Genomic DNA, 2,482 nt, shown 5'->3' on the forward strand with positions numbered 1-2,482 from the left:
GGGGCAGGCTGACTGCCCCAGCACTGAGCCTTGACACCTCTCCTACCTCTTGGTGTTGGGTACGTAGCGTGTACAAGCAGTGCCGTCCCAGGCGCAGTATGGGTCCCGGGCCAGGCAGCACTCGGCACAGGCTTTGCCGTAGGCACCACAGCGATGCAGGGGCAGCTGGGCCAGCGCTGTGGCTGAGCCAGCATACAGCTGTTGCTGTGGGGGAGGAAGGCAGGGCTGAACACCACCACACCGCAGCACGGGACCGGGCAAAGCCACAGCAAGACATGGGGACCCACCCAGGGTCCCCGCTTACCCGCTTGGAGGAGAGCTGCAGGCTGGTGATGGAGGCGGCGTCCTGTGGACAGTAGTTAGGGTGTGGGGGGGAACCCAGGCATTCAGGTGTCCCAGGACGACCCAGAGCACGAGCAGCACAAGGGGGTCCTGGGGGTGGGGTCTGGTGAGTTCCCCTCTTACCTGGAAGACCTGCAGCTCCTCCAGCAGCAGTGGCTCCATGCGGTGCCAGCTCTCCTTGGGCACTGAGACGACCTTCAGCACTGTGCCCACGTCTGCGGGCAGGGAGGGGTGAGGCCAGGGGTCCCGGCATCCCCCAGCTTTTCTCCTCCACCCTGGCCCTGGGGTCACCACTTGCCTGTGCCAATGAAGAGGACATCATAGTGGCCATCAGCGGCACTGACACGGTCCACGGCAATGCGAGTGAAGGTGTAGGGCACGGCGGCTTGCAGGAAGAGGGGGCGCTGGCCATGGGGCAGCACTGGGTTGTACATCAGCGGGTGGTGCCGGGCAAACTGGATCACCTCGTCTGGGAAGTCCTTGGTGGAGCCGAAAGTGCCAAAGGTTTTGCTGGGGCACTGCGGGGAGGTGGTGCTGACTGAGTGGGTTCTCGTTTCCTACCTACCCCGGATACCAGCATCCCACTGGCAGCACCAGCCAGGACACCCCTGCGCCACGTACCATGCCTGGGCGGGGGTAGGGTACGCGCCCCTGGTATGGCACCCACTGGTAGTTGGGGCCCTCCTTGTGTGCAAAGGGGCCCAGGAAAGCCCGGCGGATGTCAGCCATGGTGTAGACACAGATGGCTGAACCCTGGAAAACGGAGCTGGCAGGAGAGAGAGGGGGCGATGTGAGGGGCAAGGGAGGCACCACCAGGCACAGAGTGGGGTGGTGGGAAGGGAGCTCAACCTGGAGGTGGAGAAGACAGCGTAGACCAGGGGGTTGTGCTTGTCCCTTGTCTGCAGCAGGAAAACGTCCCCTGCAAGAAGGGAGGGCATCAGTGCCACCCTGATGTGCCAAGGATGCCCACGGCCACCCCAGGGGGCAACCCTCGCCCTGTACTCACGGAGCTCATCAAAGACGGTGTCTGCCCCGTCGGGCCCCAGCACGGCACAGATGAGCCGAGCCTTCAGGAAAGTGGTCCACTTGTTCACCAGGCTGCGCTGCCCGCCCACGTCATTCTGTGGGGAGAGGGAGGGCATCAGTGTCAGCAGCGGTGGGTGGCACCTGAGGTCACCCTCGTCCCCCAGCCCACCCGCCCGTGGGTGCTCTCACCCGGCAGATCTGGCCGATGCGGGCGAAGCTGGTCTTGCCCAACCCCTGCTGCCGCTCCACTGCCGTCTCACGGAAGAAGAAGTAGATCTTGTCGTCATCGGGGTCCTCACTCTCCGGCACCCAAAAAACGGCCACGAACTTGGGCTCTGGGGGCAGAGGGGTGCCATCTCCAGTGCCCCCGCATGCTCTGCTCCCTAGGGACTGTGGGGCACCTGCTGGGGTCCCAGGAGGGTGCAGACCCCCCCTTTCTGGCTGCAGGTCACAGGCAGAGTGAGGGTGGGACCCCACCAGGCACTGGAGGTCTCTGGGGGGCACAGGGATCCCCCTGAATCATCCTCTGCAGGCAGCAGAGGATAGGGTGCAGCTGAGCCTGGAGGATTCGTTGCCCCAGTGTCACCATGGGAGCAGCAATGGGTGCCAGCAGCCCCACCACCCTCCTGCTCCCCAGCACTGACCGTTGAGCCAGCGAGAGTCGTGCTGCTCGGTGCGGATGGAGGGGCGCTGGCCCAGGCTGCGGAAGATGGTAAAGTCACGGCCCATCAGATCAGTGGCCACCCCGGAGTAGAGCTCCTTGCCTGGCAGGCACCGAGGGAAGTGTTACGGGGGACCTCTCAGCATCCCCCCCCACCATGGCTGCCCCTGGCACCAGGCTCGGCTCTCCCTTACCCACGAGGACTGAGGCGGCCGCGTGCCGGGGGTCGTAGGGGCTCTTCCCCTTGCCATCCTCAGTGTGCTGGGAGTCCAGCTTGAAGATGGGCTCCTGGAGGGGGGTAAGGACGGGAAGCGGGTGGGTGATGGCAGCCGGGGGCTGTGGCAGTGCTGCAGGTGGGGGGGCTCACCTCCGCGTGCTGGCCGGCCTCCACAAAGGTGCAGACGGGGTGGAAGGCGCCGGTGCCGCAGGCGTACAGGTGGGTCCGGTTGTAGG

General features: G+C 65.3%; 1 protein-coding gene across 1 annotated transcript; it reads right to left on the minus strand.

The window, feature by feature from the left end:
* Positions 1 to 42: 42 nt before the first annotated feature.
* On the minus strand, positions 43 to 2,477 carry SEMA3B (sema domain, immunoglobulin domain (Ig), short basic domain, secreted, (semaphorin) 3B; the record flags this gene model as incomplete). Its single annotated transcript, XM_010181614.1, has 11 exons — positions 43 to 204; positions 305 to 346; positions 466 to 557; positions 641 to 860; positions 964 to 1,108; positions 1,192 to 1,261; positions 1,349 to 1,463; positions 1,558 to 1,703; positions 2,013 to 2,132; positions 2,224 to 2,317; positions 2,397 to 2,477. Coding segments are annotated over 11 exons (1,287 nt in total), but the record flags the coding sequence as incomplete, so codon positions are not given.
* Between the last annotated feature and the right edge of the window lie 5 nt (positions 2,478 to 2,482).

Source organism: Mesitornis unicolor, unplaced genomic scaffold (assembly GCF_000695765.1).
Source record: "Mesitornis unicolor isolate BGI_N332 unplaced genomic scaffold, ASM69576v1 scaffold37153, whole genome shotgun sequence".
Taxonomy (NCBI): Eukaryota; Metazoa; Chordata; class Aves; order Mesitornithiformes; family Mesitornithidae; genus Mesitornis; species Mesitornis unicolor.